At 39.8% G+C, this 20,008-nt stretch overlaps 1 protein-coding gene across 8 annotated transcripts in view; it reads right to left on the reverse strand.

The window, feature by feature from the left end:
• LIMCH1 (LIM and calponin homology domains 1) overlaps nt 1-20,008 on the reverse strand; it is a 318,197-nt gene that overhangs the window by 43,565 nt on the left and 254,624 nt on the right. For all 8 annotated transcript variants that reach the window (XM_075127957.1, XM_075127958.1, XM_075127959.1 and 5 more), the window contains 4 exons: nt 16,562-16,780; nt 4,002-4,095; nt 1,498-1,667; nt 517-622 (listed from right to left, as the gene is read on the reverse strand). In XM_075127957.1, coding sequence (XP_074984058.1) covers nt 517-622; nt 1,498-1,667; nt 4,002-4,095; nt 16,562-16,780 — 589 coding nt within the window. The remainder of the gene's footprint in view (nt 1-516; nt 623-1,497; nt 1,668-4,001; nt 4,096-16,561; nt 16,781-20,008) is intronic.

Here is a 20,008-nt window from a genome sequence, read left to right on the forward strand (position 1 = left end):
CCCAGGGGCAGATCACAGAGATTTTGAATCCTGGGCAGTGCTTGGGCATGGTAGCCACCCCAGGAGGGTGTCAGGGGGCCCCTGGCTATATTAAAACTACACTTGCTATTGAATTAACTATCTAAGACAGGTAAAACTATACACAATTATCTACAAGTAAAAAATAAATGCTAGCTAAAGTTGCGGATGCTGAAGAAGTGCAGTCTCAGATCATGAGCAGTAGAAAAAAAACTGGAAAAGTGGCTGATCTAAACTGCCCCTTATGCCTTCAGCTGGGAGCATGAGGAGTAGAAGGCATGGGGCAGGGACCAATGGACATTGCAAGTGAAAAATATTCCAGTCTCATACACATGGAGCACACGCGCACCTTGAGTGGAAAACGCATAGAGATCATTACTTGAAGAACTGTAGGTCAAAGGACAGCTATTTTTCTTTTGACCCTTCTAACAAATGTTTAAATACTACCCAGTTAAATTTCTACAATGCTACAGAATACTCCTGTTTTCTTTTGCCTACCTTGTTGATCAGAGTTCTGCAGAATAACTTGGCTGGTCTCAGGTACTTTCTTCAAAAATGGAAATAATATAACCCCTTCTTGTTCTGGAGCACTTGACTTCACTACCTACCCAATTATTTAAGAACAGGCATTAACATCCAGAAAGCACTATGTCTGACTGAATAAAATGCTAGCATACAGAATTAATGAGGTCCTAATTCCACTATATGACGTTTTTTCACATATTTTCGGAATCAAGTTTATGATGCTAAACTTCTACTTACATCACTTTTGTGTAATTTTGTAATATTTAAATTCTGGATTTTTTTTAATTGTTTACTGCCCCCCATGCGATTTTAGCACTTCCCTAAATACCAAGGCTGCTACTAGTCCAAAGATATGCAGTGATATACATTTCCTCAGAACAGAATCTTGTCAGACACAATCACTGTCTCAACCACATGCACTCACTGAACATTTCAAGAAGGCTTTAAGGGCAAATGTCTTTCTTTTACATTCTTCAGGTATTCTGCTTTCCTTACACACAGAAACACAAGAACTTCAGGTCTGATTCTCTGGTCTGCTCTAGCCACTTTTCTGCTCGGGGCAGGTGGTGCAGAGTCAGGAAGCTGCAACTGAATTGAGTTGTGAGTCTGAAAACACTTCTTATAGGGTGCACTGTTCAAAATCATAATTAGTCCCATTAACTTTAACTGGCCTGCTTGCAAAAGAAAATACCATGTTTGCAGCAATTTGCAAGCTTGGACCTTTGGTTTAGTGCATCTAGGAATACCAAAGTTTAGTTCTTCCATGTGGAAGAAAGAGGAAAATTTTGTACTATGATTCAAACAATGATTCAAGATTGTTCACTAACAGGCTGCTTTGAAATTCCTAGGTTAGTATTACATAAGGCAAAGTAAAATCTAGCTCATTAACACTGAAAGCACTTGCATGGCAGGTCCTTTTCTCTCCCCCTCCCATGCTCTTCTGTATTACACTACCTTCTGTGTAACTAGGATCTCTGCTTCCTTCTGTTGTTCTGTCTCAGGTTTCTTCAGATCTTTATCTTTTGAAGCTGCTTCTTCAGAATGGGTGCTAAGAGGGAACTCCACGCTGGGCACAGCAGGGCGGGCACAAGTAACAGTTGTCTTGAATTGTTTCTGTTCTGCACCTAATCCACACAACACAAGAATCAAAAATATTTTTTTCAGCATGACATAAAAAAAATTAGAAAAATCCCAGCTATGTAAGAATTGCAAAGTTTTAAGAATGCCTTTTTGTCAGGGAAGGGGAAAGAGAGGGATAAAATAAAAGGCAACTCTGATCTTTCCTTACTGAGACTTTGGAATGGGGTTGGAAATTTGATTACCTGTGCTGAAAACATCCCTCAGAGTAAGCAGAACTTATTCTCTCAACGAGACAGACATTAGGACTGTACTCAAATGAGGATATTGCAGCTCAAACTGTCTCATTATCAATCGCGGATGGCACCTCAGATTTACCTGTTTTTTCACTAAAACAAGAAAGTGCACTGTCTTTGCTTTCCCAGTGCCTGAGCCTGGCGAGACAGAGAGATGGATGGCTGAGGCTCGGTTCACATAAAACAGAGATGATGCTGGCTGTTTGGGGAAAGGATCTATACAGAATGGCAGGGGGAGGTTGTACATCCTTCAGAAAGGTACAGTAGAACCACAGAGTTATGAACACTTTGGGAATGGAGGTTTCGTAACTCTGAAATGTTCATAACTCTAAACAAAATGTCATGGTTGTTCTTTCAAAAGTTTACAACTGAACATTGGCTTAATACAGCTTTGAAACTTTACTGTGCAGAAGAAAAATGGTGCTTTTAACCATCTTAATTTAAATTAAACAAAACACAAACTGTTTCCTTACCTTGTCAAATCTTTTTTTAGTAAACACAGTACTGTACTGTATTTGCCTTTTTTTTTTCCCCTAGTCTCTGCTGCTGCCTGATTGTATACTTCCAGTTCCAAATGAGGTATGTATTTGGCTGATCTGTTTATATCTCTGAGGTTCTATTGTACACAATTTAGGGGATACCTCTGGATCCCCAGTTACTCCTGAAGTCCAAAGGGATTTAAGGGAGGGGCAAAAGTACTCTTTTCACCTACACTTGGTATGACCATTTCTCTCAGATATGGACCGTGGCACAGTTACCTTCAGCCTTTGTTACCTCCAGATTAGATCATTAATACAATGAACTTCACTGGGCTACCATCAGAGACAACTTGGAAACTTCCACTGGTGCAGAATTTGGCCTTCCAATTGTTCAATCTCTGGTGCCTTACACTAATGCACTGCAGGCACTACATTGGCTGCCAGGTGCAATTCAAGATATTGATATTAACCTTGACTGGGATTTATCTGCCGGAAAGCCTAGGCTCTCTTTTCCCCCTCCCTGTGCACCACCAAAGCATCTGAGATCAGCTTATGAGTCCTTGCTAATAGTCCCTGCATTTGAACAGCTAGGAGTTGGAGGCAGAGGGTTCTCAGTGGAGGGCAGAATCTGCTTCTTTCATTGAGATGATGGAGCTCAAATTGGTTAACCTTCAGGATGTGGTGAAAAGCTCCAACGGTTAGTCATGCTTTTGCCTGAAGGATAGGAGGGGTATAATTGTACTCTTATTACAGGAAAGTATGTTATTTACAAATAATATGAGGTAGATATTTCAGTATGCACCTGCACCAAGATAAATGGTGATTGGCACATTTTAGAAATTGAAAAATATGTTAACATGATCTTATTATGAATAAGCAGTAAACAAAAGATATGTTGGAATGTAAATTGCTTTTTGGCAACATTGCTATTAGGGAAAAGTAGCATCATAATTTTACAACTAGTTGACAAAGTCAATTTTACAACGGTCTGACCAGGAACCATATGAAAAGCCTTAAAATAGAACGTCAAGGGTGAGCACAATGTTGTTGATGCCATACATATATATTTATGAACCTGTAGAAAGACTGGCTTGAATTGTCTCGATATATTTTCCCCCCTTCCTTCAATGTATAGCATAACCTCCTGTGGGGTATAATACTTTGGTCTCATTTCAGTTGTTGGGTTTAGTGTGCAAGTGGTGTTGGTGGCTTGTGATCTACTGAAGGTCAGACTAGATGATACAGTAGTCCCTTCTGGCCTAAAACTCTATACAAAAAATATCATTTCTTGAACCAAAACCATTATTGCATTATCACTAGTTTCTACTTTTAGTACGTTCTGGGCATGCTGCATTTAATCTAGAGTTATTCATATAAAGACATGTAAGTTACAAAATGGACATAATAGGCATCAGATAGATTTGAAAACAATGTAATTATACCATTTCAGGATAAATACAAGCTCAGCATTTTCTCATGAAACCTCTAGATGTCACTGTGAATGCACTCTTCTTGAGCATTTAGAAGGGAGGAAGAGAAAAATCCTTGTAGCACAAGGATTTGTAGGAGAATATCACCAGGCTAAAGCAGTTTTGCAGCAACAAACCTGGTGAAGCAAACCCCAAATTCATCATTTCTGGCCTTCCAGCATCAGTTTCATCTTTTTGGTTGGCTGGTTTAACTTCTTCAGTGAAGGAGGCCTGCAGAGAACAATTTCATTGAAATAAAACGCCTAGAGCAAAAATACAGTTTCAGTCATTTCCATTTTGTAGTACTGGCTTCCTCTTTGTAATGCATTTGAATTGAGCCCAACAGGGGCAAAGCACTGAGTGAGTGAGTTTATGAACAGCATGGACTATTTTTGAGTTACTTAGCCTTCATTTCCTCTGCTAACCACATATCTTCTAAATGCTCACTATCATCCACTACTGTTGATAATGGCCTTGGAGCAGTCTGTAAAAAACAAAAAAATGGAAAATATCTAGAGCTGAGTTAGTTGGAGTGGACTATACATTCGACTCCATGAAATAACCTGTAGCTCATCTGATGAATTTATTAATGAATCTGCAAAACTCTCTAGGTACAAAAATTGGCAAAACAAATGAAGTATTTCCCTTATCCTAACGCTGCACAAATACTGTGTTTGTCTAAATGGAACTTCCCATGGTTATCATCAAAAGGCATGAAGCACTTGGCACATTATTAAGAGAGGATTGACAAATATGATAAGACCATATCAAGCCAGTAATCCTAATTACTGCAAAAGCCAACTTCCTAAACTAGGGCAAATCTCATTGCAGGAACAAACCCAAACCATCAAAAGAACAACAATGACACAGCTACATTATTTAACATGCTTCCACTTTATCTATAAATATATTTAATTTCCCCACTACATGGGGCAAGAAAAACTGCAATATATCAATTATACATCTGTGCAATATTTCTAGTATGTAAGAAAGAATAAATAGAGATATTCCGTAGAACAAAAAGATAAGATGCTCTTTTTAGAAACGTACTTTACAAGATTATTGGTCTATTATGAACCCAGATTTTTCCCCATTCCCAATCAAAATCCACAAGAGGAAACCTCATGAGATTCCCTCTCAAAGATCCCCCTACATTGTGCTCTTATGGGGCAGGGTTTGCATCTCTCCTCCCTCACAAAAGCTATGCCTAGTTGGCAGAGCCCAGAGAATCCCTATGAGTCCAGGGCCACTGATTCCTGCATCCGCAGAGTGAAAGCTTTAGATCCACCACAGAGGCCTCTCCCACTTGAGCTAATGGAATATCTGGCAGTAGTAGACTGTTATCTTCTATGTGGACCAATCACTCGGAGGGTAGGATGAGGACACATTTTGCCAGTGGGTTTCACAGATATTTGCAGACAGATGAGTAGTGCTGGGACTCAGGAATCATGAGTCTATTTCAGGTTGTGCAGCTTACACACTTTTTGCCACCATGCACCAGTATGCACTTTCTCCAGCCTGTTCCCCCTGCGCTCCTGTCTCCAGCATGTTTTCACCCTTCACGTATCACTCCCCCCAAGCCTGTCCCTGAACCCTTTGCATTTGAGGCAGGAAACTTTCTCCTTCTCCACCATGCCTGTGTGCCGGGGTCTCCTTTGCTCTTAGTTCTGGCTCCTAGCATCATAGCAGCAAGGAAGAGCAATGGAAGGAAAAGCCCATCCTCAGCCCAATGCTACAGCATGCTCAGTCAACTCTGTGGGAGTGGAGCATGCTCTGTGGAGAAAGTATTTGGAGAATTTTGCTGCCAGCCTCTAACAAACCTCTATGAGCATATGGGAACAGCAATTTTCAGCAGTTTATAACTTGGCAAATTTGGATGGATTTTCATGGGGAAAGCAACAGGCCACCTCTGACCCGAGCACAACCCCTGTGCTCCAAAACATGAGGTTCTCTTGTTAAAATTGTTTTGCTAATATTAAAAGAATATATTTTTCCTCTAGCCTCACTCTTGGGAACTGCTGAACTGCTTTAACTGAAGCTTTGCAAAATAATTTCAGCCTGAAGCAGGCACCCAGCATGGAAAATTTCAATGTGAATGGTTAAACTTTGGAAAAGTTATAAACAGCTGAAAACGGTATTCTTATGGAAAGTGTTAGACAACCATAACTATAAGAGTCATTGCCAGTTCCACCTATAATCTTTGCATTCAAGTAAGAAACAGATTGAACTGGTGACAGAGAAGATTTCGTCATTCTGAGCGATGGTATTGTCAAGGACACTATTTATTGCAACGCTTTAAAAATGGAGAAAAGAACTATGTGGTGCAGAGAAACTAACTTTTGTAATGGTGTTCGGCTGATGTCGTCTGTTCATGCTTGTGAGACTTAATTCTCTTCAGATGCTGAACAATGAAATATCTGCAACATCAAGCTAAATAATACTGCAAATTGAAAGATGTTTTAGAAAAAAAAAATACATACTACTAGTCGAGTTCAATGGAAAGAAACCCTGTATTTCTGACACTCTGTATGATGCTAAATAATTTAAGGTATTTCACTATTATGTTACTGTATTTTTTTCACATGGACATTGCATCTTGTATTAGAAATTCTTGAATCATTAACACAATTAATGTCCCTCCCTTTATGCTGTATATTATGCCATATTTCATACATATGACAAACATTTTTATCATAAGCCATTCCATGTTGTCACTAGGTATGAAACTGAAGCAATCTTAAAATATGCCAATATATTCCACTGTATCTAAAGTAGTATTCTATACAGTGTATTTTGACCTGAATGTGAAAATTTATAACTAGCTCTCAAGAAAGACATGGTTTTCATTTATCTTTCAATGGGTACCATCTATGCAATGCTCTCTGCACCACTTACACACAACTTTAGTCAAGTGTGGGCTGGCAAAATTGCCATGCAGGATGTCCTCAAAGCAGGCCCTGAATAGGCCAGCACAGGAAGGAGTCACTGTAGATGCACACGAAGAGAGGCCACTGGGCAAGTATTTATTCCAAGCCAGTGACAAAAAACCCCTCCCAGAGGAGGCATAGAGGGGCTGACTCCACTAGCCACTGTAGCTGGGGCATGCTGCATCTCTGCACCCTACCTGTGCATTGGAATGATGATTCTGTTCCAGCAGAGTTCTCAAAGGCAGGTGAATTCATTCAGCAAGTAATAAGGTTTTTACACTATGTCTGCATGTACATATAGTTAAACAGTAGTTAAAACAGTACAGTAGTTAAAGTTAGTCACCCTTGAGTTAAAAAGTTCTGGATGAGGCTGGAAAGCTATTTTATATTTTAGCTTAATTTGCAGTTGTGAATGAGCCAGTCATAGTATGAGCTAGCCAACTCCTCAGTCCTGCTTAACCAAGTCATACATTTTATGAAGAGAATTGAGCAACTGGTTAATAAATGTCCATTAGTGACTAAAATAAACTAATTCATTTTCTCCTTGTGACAGAGCTAGGTATGAAACTGAAGCAATCTTAAAATACGCCAATATATTCCACTGTATCTAAAGTAGTATTCTATACAGTGTATTTTGACCTGAATGTGAAAATTTATAACTAGCTCTAACAGGACTACTATCTGGCTAAATAGGATTTCAACCCATGTATACTTTTATCTGTGGCCATATTGGTCAGAACAACTAACCATATCACTTGTCCCCATAGCAGAAACATTTGTTTGTAAGAGAGTAAAAAACATATGAATCCACTAGAGTTTACATAACCAAACATAGGAAGTTGACTAAGCTACTGGGAGAATCTAAAACCAAAAAAAGTTACAGTACAGTTTTATTTATTCCTAATATAAATTAACTCAAACTACATATTAACTTACTCCTGCTAGTGCACAATGGCAATTAAAATACCAATATTGCAAATTTAATGAAATGCAGCAAAACAAGCTAGCTGGAGCCAACAAGAATGCAGAGATATTCTAAAGAAATATCCAGGAGTATTAAAAAGCAATGGGTTTTACTGAAAATTGAACTCTAAATGAGTTAGCTGCAGTGGATCTCAATAGCAATAAAGCTAGTATTAGCTCAAATGCTTTTATCCTACTATGACTGCAGTTTTAAACATAGAATTATGTTCCAAATGGAATTCTGACAGCTTTGTCAAACCTTAAAAGCACATCCTTAAAATACATACATTGCAGTATTTTAATCAAAACAAAGCTTTCATAGTACTAATGAAATTGAGCAGGAAACAATGACATGAGCAGGGTCTAACATAGGTAGGTGCCTTGCATGCCATGACAGTTCAGCACCATTGCTGTAACACTGCTGTGACATCTCTGCTTTTCTAAATCCTGAGCCTCTTTTATTTGCAGCCACCCAATGCTCTAATCAAGTCAGAAATTACCACCTAGGATCAGTCACTGGATGGGAAACCACCAAGGAAACCCAAACATAGGCATTTCTTCTTCCAAATCACACAGAATAATCTTAGGGGACACCATCAGCTGGAGATATGTGATTTGCATGATAACTGTCAGTTCTGCAGAGTTGTGCAAATTCTGCATGTGCTTTTCATGATGAGTCACAAAGAGGATTTCTGGTCCCATCCTATCCCCACATCTGTATAAGTCAGAATTCAACTCTGTTCTCCAGCAGTTAGTCTAATAATCCACCATATCTCCTTAATCTGAGCTCAACAATTTCATTTTCATAAAGAGAGAATGAGTGTTACTTGGATGGAAAAACTGTTTCCTACGCTACCAGCACTCCCAGCTATCTTCGAGACACCACTGACTTCCTGAAGAAACTACAATCCATCAGTGATCTTCCAGAAAACACCATCCTGGCCACTATGGATGTAGAAGCCCTCTACACCAACATTCCACACAAAGATGGACTACTAGCCGTCAGGAACAGTATCCCCGATGATGCCACGGCAAACCTGGTGGCTGAACTTTGTGATTTTGTCCTCAACCACAACTATTTCACATTTGGGGACAATGTATACCTTCAAATCAGCAGCACTGCTATGGGTACCTGCGTGGCCCCACAGTTTGCCAACATTTTATGTTGGACGTAGAACAACGCTTCCTCAGCTCTCGTCCCCTAATGCCCCTACTCTACTTGTGCTACGTTGATGACATCTTCATCATCTGGACCCATGGAAAAGGAGCCCTTGAGGAATTCCACCATGATTTCCACAATTTCCATCCCACCATCAACCTCAGCCAAGACCAGTCCACACAAACAGTCCATTTCCTAGACACTACTGTGCTAATAAACGATGGTCACATAAACACCACTCTATACCAGAAACCTACTGACCATTATACTTACCTACATGCCTCCAGCTTCCATCCAGGACACACCACACGATCCATTGTTTACAGCCAAGCTCTAAGATACAACCACATTTGCTCCAATCCCTCAGACAGAGACAAACACCTACAAGATCTCTATCAAGCATTCTTAAAACTACAATACCCACCTGCTGAAGTGAAAAAAAGAGACTGACAAAGCCAGAAGAGTACCCAGAAGTCACCTACTACAGGGGACAGGCCCAACAAAGAAAATAACAGAACGCCACTAGCCGTCACCTTCAGCCCCCAACTAAAACCCCTCCAGCGCATCATTAAAGATCTACAACCTATCCTGAAAGATGATCCTTCACTCTCACAGATCTTGGGAGACAGACTAGTCCTCGCTTACAGACAGCCCCCCAACCTGAAGCAAATACTCACCAGCAACCACACACCAAAATAACTAACCCAGGAACCTATCCTTGCAACAAAGCCCGATGCCAACTCTGTCCACATATCTATTCAAGTGACACCATCATAGGACCTAATCACATCAGCCCACGCCATCAGCGGCTTGTTCACCTGCACATTTACCAATGTGATATATGCCATCATGTGCCAGCAATACCCCTCTTCCATGTACATTGGCCAAACTGGACAGTCTGTACGCAAAAGAATAAACAGACACAAATCTGACATTAGGAATCATAACATTCAAAAACCAGCAGGAGAACACTTCAACTTCTCCAATCACTCAGTGACAGACTGAAAGGTGGCAATTTTGCAACAGAAAAGCTTCAAAAACAGACTCCAAGGAGAAGCTGCTGAACTTGAATTAATATGCAAACTAGATACCATTAACTTAGGTTCAAACAGAGACTGGGAATGGCTCGGTCATTACACTAATTGAATCTATTTCCCCATGTTAAGTATCCTCACACCTTTGTGTCAAATGTCAGAAATGGGCCATCTTGATGATCACTTCAAAAGTTTTTTTTCCCCTGCTGATAATAGCTCCTCTTAATTAATTAGCCTCTTACAATTGGTATGGGTACTTCCTCCTTTTCATGTTCTCTGTATGTATAAATATCTTCTTACTATATATTCCATTCTATGCATCCGATGAAGTGGGCTGTAGCCTATGAAAGCTTATGCTCAAATAAAGTTGTTAGACTCTAAGGTGCCACAAGTACTCCTGTTCCTTTTGTGTTTCCTTTGTGCCACGCAAACAGGGAGGGGAAACTAACAGAATACCTATGGCAGTGGCGGTAAATTTCTTTTTAGTTTGCTATTTAAATCTGGAATTTTTTTCTACCTCTTCACTTCACAACCTCAAATAGAGCTACATGCAAGTTAACCATTCTTAGATAGCCATAAAAGAGGGCAGTTTAAAGACAATGATGTTACTTACAGACAGATTAATCTCATTTCATTAAAATCCATATAAATATAATTTTAAAATTAAAAATGGTATTTTTGGGCCTTCTCTAATTTTTAATTTTAAGAACTAAGGCTACAATTCTCATTGTGTGTGAGGATTTACCATTAATAATGGAGAGGAACCTTGATCTAATAACAGCTAAAGCCTGGGACTTGGAAACAGGCGATCCTGGTTCTATTCCTGGCATTGCCACTGACACACCGTGTTATCCTGGGCTAGTTAATCTTTGGGCCTCTGCTTCAGTTTCTCCAGCTGTAAATTAGAGATATGCCGCACATACTATTCCTCACAGGAGTGTTTTTAGGCTTACTCTATTCATGTTCAGAGAGCATTTTAAGATCTTCAGCTGGATCACAGGCTAGTAAAGATATCAGCTTGCTGAATAACTAGACTACAGAATTACCAGCCCTTTCAATACTAACTGGAGAAAGATGTGTTCAGGTTTAAGGAATAGAGATCTACTTAACAATTCCACATATATACCAGACACAAGCAGACAGACATGCTTAGAAATATTTCTCTCTACTATACTTCTGGTGGGGGAGATCCATTCCTTTCCAATGGCTGCCAGGACTGGTGCTGTAATTTTCTGCATCTACAAAATAGTCTAGACAGTGGCCACGTACACCCCAAATGAATCTCCCATTGCAGGTTGTTACCAGTACCGCATATGTCTCTCTTTTTCCCTCTCAATTATTTTGTTGGAACGATGCCTGGATCTGAGCTAGGACATGACTGGAAAGCTCATAAAGGGACCATCCATGCCTCTAAAAACCCACAAAGACAAGATTGTATTGGTCTATGATATGGTGAAGCTTGACTAAACTCTTCTGCATGTTTGGGCAAGAAAGCAGCATACTGAATGCAGAGCATCTTCCTCTATTGTAAATGATGCTTTGGGCCACCTGATCTGCTTTAGCACAACACTATGGAGCATCAAAGGAAAACAAGCCAGGCAAAGAGAAGACAGGACTAGTCTATTTGACAAGTGAACGCAAAACACCAGGGGACCAATAATAAGAAGGGAAAAGAGGCCAAAACTCACATGGAACATAACAAAAAACGTAAGCAGAGGTGACTGAAACTGACAATTGAGAGAAAAGTCAACAAGGACGTTGGGAAAGTAAGAAGATGAGAGAAAACCCATCCCACTAGAAACAGCTATTGTTGGCAGACAGAAGCGCTGCCTCCAGAAAAATAATGCTGCCTTATTCAAAGCTTGGGGAGTGGCAGAAATAGACCAAAAGCCCTAACTCACTTGACTGAAAGTAAAAGCAAAACCAAAAAAAAAAAAAAACCCAACCCCAAAACAAAAAAATCAGTGAAAGGCAAGTGAATGGAATAATTTCAATGCTTAAAAAAATATGTTTGATTTTATATACTTGAAATTTTTCCCCAGGAAAGAATTCTCTCTTTCCCCAGTCCACTACCTCCTCTTGGCTATTTTTCTGCCTCTCTTTCCCCCCATATTCCAAGGCGCATTAGGACCAGACTTCAAATAAGGGGACCACAATTCATTTCCAGAGTGCAGAAATTAAGTAATATTGTGCTGAATCAGGCCCACAGAAAGAGGTTCCCCTTATTTTTGGGAACTATATACCACACCGATCATCTTCTACAAGGAGTAGGAGTGGGTGAGATGCTGCCTTGGCATTCCAGAACCACCATTAATTAGCTAGAAAGGAGTCTTACAAAACCTTGAGCCTACATACTTGCAGATCCATGCTTTGTTACTACTTCATCACAGAAATCCAGTCCGTAGTCTTCTCTACCATGAAAACACCTGTGCTTTATACTCATTTTAAATATAAATCTTGACAATCTCTATTAACACCATTTTGATTTCCCATCCTATTCCCCTTGCCACTTCCCTCTACATATACACAAGCTGTGCTGTCAGAAACTTCTAGTAGCTCCTTTTGCTAGTGACTCCAGTTCACTGTAAGTCAGCCAGGTAGTGTCAATCAGACCACATTAAGGCAATCTATGCCCTAGGAATATGATGACATGGGTTTCCATTTGGCTCCATCCCTGCGCTGTGGCCCTGCCGTCTACTTGAAGTGTTGGTGGTAGAGACTGCAGCATGGGACCCTCTTTTCCCCCCAGGAAGAGCAGCAGGGACACCCCCCCTTCCTTCAGGAGCAGCAGAAGACCCTTCTTTCTCCAGAGAAGACAGTGCAGAGGGGGATAACGCTTAGTACTTAGCTCATCAGCTTCAATATCTCTTTGGTGCACAAGCGAAGCATATTCGACTCTTCTCTGTCCACTCACCCACAGTCCTTTGCTGACATGATGTAGGAGGCTACCACCACGCCATACTAATTTGCGTATAATTAACTCCCAATTGAGATGCATGGGGAAGTTCACCCCTCTTAGGGGCTGTTATTTCAGGCTGTCTGCAGACTCAGGCAGACATCATTGCATTGATTTACACTTGGTTCATGTTTTCAAACTTTTCTCCAAGACCAAGAGGATGGCGGGGTGGGTGGGGGGAAAGTCATAGGAAAGACGAGATTCTGATGTGATCACATGACTCCAGAAGCTAAGGTCTTAGGAACAGGCCTGTCATGCTCATGCCTTATTCCAGTCCTGGTGGCCATGGAAACAGGAACAAAGAAATATTTGGATTATGAAAGATGTATAGTAGGATTAGAACATGTAAACGTAAGCCCTCTGTTTCCCCAACCCTAAATAACAAGCAGGTCTCCTGCCATCTTTTTTTCCCCAAGTTCAATTTATTTACTTCCTTTCCTCACACTATATTCCCTCTACATTCTCAAACTAGTCTTGTTACCTTGCTCTGTCCACTTTCTAACCTTTGGACACCATTCTTTAAGATCAGTGATTAATAATGCAGAGAACATTCCAAATAAGGTCTGATAAGGGTCTAGTACAGAGGAATCATTATTACCTCCATTTAAAACCAAATTCCCTAGGTTACCTATCAAAACATCTTATTTATTTCCTCTGCAGTTGCCACACTCTGTCTCTCCTTCAGATCAGGTCTCATTAAACGTTTCCCCCTTTCCTCCAGGTCCCTTTCCTAGGCAGTTGTGATTTAAAAGAGGAAAACATAATCTAATTGTCTAAACATAGGATTAAAGCCAAAAAAAAAATCCAAATTCTAATCCAGGTTTTTACACTGCCACCTTCTGATATTTTAGTTAAGCCATTTAACTTCCTCAACCTCAATAGTCTCACTCACACAATGAAGATAATTTATCATACAAAAGTTTTATTTGAATAAATTAAAGTTTATAAAGCACTTTGAAAATGGGAAGTACTATGCAAGTGTTAAGTTTTATTATTTTCTCTCTAGTTTCTTCCCGCTCTATAAAGCGTAGTAGACAAGCAGTTCTTTTAAAAGTGCATTTTTCTGGACAATAAGAAAATTGATTTAATTACAACTTGGCAATAGCATCTCAAAAGTTTTAGTTATTGGAACTGAGCAGGCAAAATCCAAAACAAAAACAGAAATTGCCACACTTTTTTGTAAACCTTCTGATTCATAAACTGCTAAATCAAATTGTTAAAGCTATATAAAAAGCCAACCATAGCAGAATTAAATCTTTTCAGTCAAGTTTCAGACCAGAAGGAAGTTTTTTCATGGTGTTAGTAGTCCCTTAAAAGAGATTCTCCTTTCAGAAGAGTTTCCTCAACCTTAAGAATTGTGAAGCTAGTAGATTCTGCTCTTATAATATTTTATTTTCATTTGTTTCTATGTGGCAATGGATTATAATGTATCATGTCATTATTTAGGAGTGAATTTTTATCTTGAAGGCCATTTTGGTAATTCTCTATAGCTCCCTTCCCCTTCATCTACTAGTTTCACTGGCCATAAGAAATTCTAAAGGTCTGCTCTCTCCCTCTTGACTCTTTTTCAGCGAATCTGCAATACAAAAATGAGAAGTACCATTTCAGTCTGGTCCAAAGTTAGCAAGACAAGGAAGCAAATTAAAACTAAAGCCATCTGTATGCAAACCCTGACTGAAGATACTTCTCTCTTGGACAAGGATAACCAAGCTGCATAATCTTGAAAGAGCAGACCTCATACCTCTCAGCTGTTCCTTAGACTATTAAGACAGTGATTTTACACCTTAATTTACCACTGTGCCACACACAGACCTGGTGTTCTTGTTATAATTGATAGATCATTTCTGATGTCAATCTATTCATTACACCCCACTGCATCTAAATTACCTATTACAATTATAGCTGTGCAATGGAGCACGGAATTTCTGAAAACTAAAAATGCCAAACACCACACAACACACCAGAATACTAACATTATTTTGTTTGAAGCTGCAAAGCTAAGACTAATTATAATGGTTTATACCATCTAATTACATTGCTGATTCAATCATGAATGTGGAATTACAAAAACTTTAGTGAGAAGAAACTCTAAAAATGGCAGTGTGAGTGCATATTTATTCTGTTCCAAAGACTCATATGTTTACTCAATTTACAAACCAAAAGGTTGTTTTGTAAATGTCAGTGCTGCAAACTCAACCTGGTATCTGAAAATTCAAGCTGTATTCCTTCTATACCATCACTACCGCTGGCAATACAATTCTGCAAACAGAAACTGGATAGACAGAAAATTTCAAGCTATATCAATTTAGACACTTCTATGATATCACCTTCATCGCTGTAGGAGGTGAAGACTAAGGCAGAATAGTAACCAGCTTACTCTTCCATAGCTATATGGTCTTGCAGTGCTAACAGGATCAGGTGCCATTATTCACATAATCACTCTTCTGACTATAATTATACCTTTAACTCCCTTTCAGCTGCTGCTCCCTCCTAGAAGATGAGGCCCCTGTATCTATCAAACATTCTCACCTCAACCTCTTTAGGATAGTGGTAATCCTCATCCCCAGGTAGGTCCAATTCATTATCACTCCCCAACCAACTTTCACTCTGCCACCAGCCAGCCTTTCTGTTATCACCCACTCTTGGCTCCAAACCAGCTCCTTCTGACAATCCCAGGTCTGTTCTCCTGACATAATCTGGCTTCCCACACTTGTTCCTGACCTCATGGTTGGGTTCAGAACCAGCACTAAGAGAAGAGGGTCCATTGCCAAGAATGCAAGCCAGGGATGAAGCAGGCTTTCCTATCCCAGGAAGCTGGGATGAATCAAAACCCCATTCCCAGCATAGCGGGTCTGGCCAATACTACGAAGTTTAGGAAAAAGTAGCACAGCACCATTCCTACCTTTTGTTATTTTTGTGGTGTTCTTGATTTTGTATCTTTGGTACATGGTGAGAAAGGACAGATTTTCCCAACCCCCAATTTGTTTACACTCATTTTTGGTGCTTTTCATGTAGGATAGTCCTTGCTTTATTTATTTATTTTTACATTGTGCAGCACCTAGAGACCTGCTGTGATATGCTCCCATTGTTTTCTGCCCTGTCCCTCAAAATAGCAAGAGAGATGAAAAGTTACAATTGGTCTCTTTGTTTAGGTGGTTGGGAAGCAAACTGACCCAATGTATTTCAATAATTTATCCCCTTTTTGATAAAGGAATAGAGACGATCTGAATGCAAAAATTACCAAACATTAACATCCTCTTGTTTGAATCTGGAGAACTGCAACTAATTATAGTGGCTCACACACTCTAATTATGTTGCTGATCTAATCAGCTAACATCAGTAGAAGAGCTGAATAAATTTGCACAATAGCTGGGACAGACAGTCACACTCTTAATGGGACATAATGAAACATGCCAGCAGATTTAAAGCACGCTTATCAGTTGCATGGTCTACAAAACCAAAAGCCAACTGCAAAGTTCCTTTACCTTCCTAAAGCAGAAACACTAAATTTTAAGAAGTATAAATGCTTCTGACCTGGGCAGATCCTGGAATTAAAACAAATTTAGCCCCTTGGCTTTCCATTAGCTAGTGGTTAAATTCATTATGCAAAAGAAAATATGCAGAGAAGACACAGCTGATGAGTTTGTTTTATTCTTACTGTCAGCTCTCTGTGCACAGTGTGAGTGGCAGGCCTCTTTAAACTGAGCTCAATGCTAGTGGTGTCCTGTTTCAGTTCCACCAGAGATCCATCCTCTGTGACCCCTTCAAACTTTGGAGATCTTCTTAGTGAAGGAGCAAATATCACTGTTGTACATTCTTTATCCTTCTCTTCAAGTCCATTGAAGGTTTCGCCATTCATACAGACTTTTCCATCTACCTGCAGAACAATAAATAAATACTCTGAGGAAATAACACAGAAGATATCAATATCTTCAATATTGTTCAATATCTTCATTAATGATCTGGCGGATGGTGTGGATTGCACCCTCAGCAAGTTTGCAGATGACACTAAACTGGGAGGAGTGGTAGATATGCTGGAGGGTAGGGATAGGATACAGAGGGACCTAAACAAATTAGAGGAATGGGCCAAAAGAAATCTGGTGAGGTTCAACAAGGGACAAGTGGGGAGTCCTGCACTCAGGATGGAAGAATCCCATGTACTGCTACAGACAAGGAACCAAATGGCTAGACAGCAGTACTGCAGAAAAGGACCTAGGGGTTACAGTGGACGAGAAGCTGGATATAACAACAGTGTGCCCTTGTTGCCAAGAAGAGTAACGGCATTTTGAGCTGTATACGTAGGGGCATTGCCAGCAGATCGAGGGACGTGATCGTTCCCCTCTACTGGACATTGGTGAGGCCTCATCTAGAGTAGTGTCTCCAGTTTTGGGCCCCACACTACAAGAAGGATGTGGAAAAATTGGAAAGCGTCCAGCGGAGGGCAACAAAAATGATTAGGGGACTGGAATACGTGACTTATGAGGAGAGGCTGAGGGAACTGGGATTGTTTAGTCTGCAGAAGAAAAGAATGAGGGGGGATTTGATAGCTGCTTTCAACTATCTGAAAGGGGGTTCCAAAGAGGATGGATGTAGACTGTTCTCAGTGCAGCAGATGACAGAACGAGGAGTAATGGTCTCAAGTTGCAGTGGGGGAGGTTTAGGTTGGATATTAGAAAAAACTTTTTCATTAGGAGGGTGATAAAGCACTGGAATTCATTACCTAGGGAGGTGGTGGAATCTCCTTCCTTAGAAGTTTTTAAGGTCAGGCTTGACAAAGCCCTGGCTGGGATGATTTAGTTGGGGATTGGTCCTGCTTTGAGCAGGGGGTTGGACTCGATGACCTCCTGAGGTCCCTTCCAACCCTGATATTCTATGATTCTAAGATCAAGGTGGCATGTATTTTTCATTAATAAAATAATAAAGAATCTATACAATACTAACAATGGTTTAGCACACAATGAAAGACAGTCCCTGCCCTGAAGAGTTTACAGTAAAAATACAGACACTCAGGAGATAGGATCACTAGGAAATCCAGGTGGAGAAGATAAATTTTTTCTCCCCCATAAGTTGTAAATACACTTTTGTGGTCATTAACCTAAAAAGTGTTGTTTTTTTAAAGAGGACAAAATCAGCGTGGTCGCTTAGTCAGTAGGAAAAATCAGGGAATATTAGGGATGGGGAAGCTTCAATAAAAGCAAAAGAAGAGAGAGAGATAGAGAGAGAAACTAATGACTAATCTACAAGTACTATATACATAAAAATTAAGTACAAATTCAGATGCAAGCCATTCCTTGGAACATTATGCTTTAGAGTACTATTCAAAATTGATGCAAAGAACATGAAGGACAGGGAACAGGTCTTTTCAATACACTGAAACATTTAAAGTGGCATACAGTTTCCCCTCACCTCTCAATCTTTCTCCATTCAGCTACCCTTGGTTTACTTTTTTGAGTCAACAGTCTGGGTAGAACCCTCCTGGATAGCAACTCAATTTGGAATACACAACCAACTGTGGACCAAGAGCAAACTGCACTTTCTGCTGACTTTTCCTGTTTGTGTGATCAGTCAAGGCTCTGCTCTGTATGTTAGGGAAATTCATTAAAGGTCCAACGCTGCCAGGGAGTGGGTATTTTTTGTGAGATGCTCAGTGCCCTCAACTCCCAGGGAAAGTAATGAGAGTTGAAGGTGCTTAGCACCTTGCAAAAAATGACCTTAAATGGTGAAAAGCAGATTTTAGTGTATATGTCAAATGTTATCATGATGCAATAAAAAAAGACAACCTCTCCTACCACTTCCATCGTCTGCCCAAGTCAATATTACTCACAGTTTAATTCTGAATACAAATGTTGGCAGGTCTTGAACCCACAAGTCCTCTGGGATTTTGTTGTATTATCTACTAGACAGGTCATGAAAGCTTTTAAAAATAAAAAAGCCAGAAAAAATACTGGCGAGTTAAGCCATCCATTTTCATGTCTCTGTTTAGACTAAAACATTTCTCTATTTACACAGGGAGGGAAAGCAAATGTTTGAATGATCAGAACAGATGCCCTGGTTGCAGAGTTAAACAAACATATTCCCCTCCTCCTGATCTGGAGCTAGTCAACACACTGTCATCATGGCAAAGCATCATAAATATATCAGTGTTTTAATTTAAACAGGGTAAAGCAATTGTATAACAATTCTTTTTTGGATAATTCTTACTGAAATAGATCACACTGTCCTGCATAAAGTAAGCAGCTAAGCTCTGAGGAGACTACGCATGTTCTCTTCAGTTTGTCCATATATACCTGCTTCTTCCCTTTATTTTCATTCTATGAATTTTTTAAAATAGTCAGGATCAGAAGCCAGAGAAAGATCCATGGGTCATGCAATAACAGCTGTAAAATTCAAACTTCAAGAGGCTGATCAAGTCAACTGAGGAAAAATTGAGTTACTAGTTTTATATTTCAGCAAATCCACATGAACCCTCTGGCAGTGAACACCAGAAAAATATATTTCGAGATATAAAATATTAATCTAGCATAATAGAAATGTATTTTGCTTTATACATGAAGTAAAGACACAATCTCTGTTCCAAGGAAATTACAATGGATTCTGAGTACAACAAGACAAGCACCAGGGTAGCCGACATCATGCAAGAAGAGGAAAGGAAGAAATATGCTAATTTAGGGTAAGGGGTTGCTTGGATAGCATATTACACCTCAAGTGTATTAAGGGGGATAGGAACTATTTTTATTTTTGTTTATGTATAGGGAATTAATTTAGGATTAGAGTAGGAGGGTGGATCACGGTTTAGGGGAGAAAACCTTAATTGTGCATTGATGATCTCATTCAATGGTATTTTAAGGTCTCTTTCTTTTTCCATTTGTTAATTTAAAACTTATGTAGGAGAATGCTTTATATTCTAATCACCAGCCATTATAAATCATTATGGTTCACTCAGGTAAATGCTGCCCTGGAGAACAAGATTCTGTCCTTGCTACTGCCACAGAGTTTCTCTGTAATGCTGGGCAAGTCACTTAAACCAGACATTTCACAAGTGGTCACTCATTGTGTGTTCCTCATTTTCTGGGTGTCTGACTTGAGACCCTCGAGTCTGATTTGC

Source organism: Caretta caretta, chromosome 4 (genome assembly GCF_965140235.1).
Source record: "Caretta caretta isolate rCarCar2 chromosome 4, rCarCar1.hap1, whole genome shotgun sequence".
Taxonomy (NCBI): Eukaryota; Metazoa; Chordata; order Testudines; family Cheloniidae; genus Caretta; species Caretta caretta.